The 1,123-nt window shown below is 58.1% G+C and overlaps 1 protein-coding gene across 1 annotated transcript in view; it reads right to left on the bottom strand.

The window, feature by feature from the left end:
- Positions 1–827: 827 nt before the first annotated feature.
- Positions 828–1,123, bottom strand: part of VOLCADRAFT_101113 (uncharacterized protein) — a gene marked incomplete at both ends in the record, with an annotated part of 1,573 nt that continues 1,277 nt past the window's right edge. The window contains one exon of the mRNA XM_002959567.1: positions 828–953. Coding sequence (XP_002959613.1) covers positions 828–953 — 126 coding nt within the window. The remainder of the gene's footprint in view (positions 954–1,123) is intronic.

Below are 1,123 nucleotides of genomic sequence, written 5' to 3'. Positions count from 1 at the left end.
TTGATTGCACCTGCGCTATTCCGTCTGACCATCTGACCGTCTGTCATCCCTTCCGGATTGCCGTTGCCGTGTGTCTGCAGTCCCCTGCACTAACACGCGTTTCCAGCCGTTTGTATATTGTATATATCCCGTTCCTTTCTAACATGTTGTCACCGCTGTCCACCCGTGGCAGGTCATGCGGTATGGGCTCCACTTAGTCGACAGCGAGGGCCCTATTAACACACGGACGCGACGTACGAACGCCGCAGCAACACGTCACCACGACGGATGTCGTGCCAGTACACCGTCCTGCCGCCTATGCGGCGGTGCTAGCTGCTGCCGATCGCGCGCTTATGCAGGCACCGCGGCTTCTGCCATTCACCATGCACTCGACAGGTATGCTCCCGGCCCGACTTCCGCCCCCTTTCGGTCCTCGTCGTGACCGTACTAGTACCCGCCCCCATGTCACTCCGTGTTATATGATTGCACCCACGCTATTCCGTCTGACCGTCTGACTGCCTGTCATCCCTTCCGGATTGCCGCTGCCGTGTGTCTGCAGTCCCCTTCGCTGACACATCCGGAACCACGGATCTTACCGTTCGTCCGTCCCTTCCGAATGCATCTTGCCTGCAGCGGCTCTAGTGTGTATGGCAGGTGTGTATGTGTTCACATGGGCCTAGCGGATACACTCTGTTTGGTCTACACGGAAGGCCCGATTCGCACGCGCATAACAAAGGCCTGCCGCTGCCATGATGACAATGATGCTCGCACCAACACGTGGTATTATTATGGTACGCTACCGATGCACGCAAAACTCCCTCCCCCCCGCCCCCCGAAGCCACACACACTCACGCGGGCACGCACACCTGCGGCTGTCTACTATGCGGTCCTTCTGCATCGAAGTCGTACCGGGTCAGTAATCCGGTAAGGTCCGGACCCGGACGGTGTGCACCCGAGTCTTTGATCCAGAATGACTGCACAGCAGGTCGGTGTGGTGTACCCCGGTGTGGTGTATATGTGCTGCACTGTATCAGTCCCGTACCACAATAACACCACTGCATACCTAATTAACGCTGACCGTTGAGCCGGTGGTCTTGTTATGCTACGGTACCTGTCCATGCAAACCTCCCCGTCCCCCCCCCCC

Source organism: Volvox carteri (assembly GCF_000143455.1).
Source record: "Volvox carteri f. nagariensis unplaced genomic scaffold VOLCAscaffold_375, whole genome shotgun sequence".
Lineage (NCBI taxonomy): Eukaryota > Viridiplantae > Chlorophyta > Chlorophyceae > Chlamydomonadales > Volvocaceae > Volvox > Volvox carteri.
Note: the sequence above shows the minus strand (reverse complement) of the source record. Positions and strands in the feature narration are given on the sequence as shown.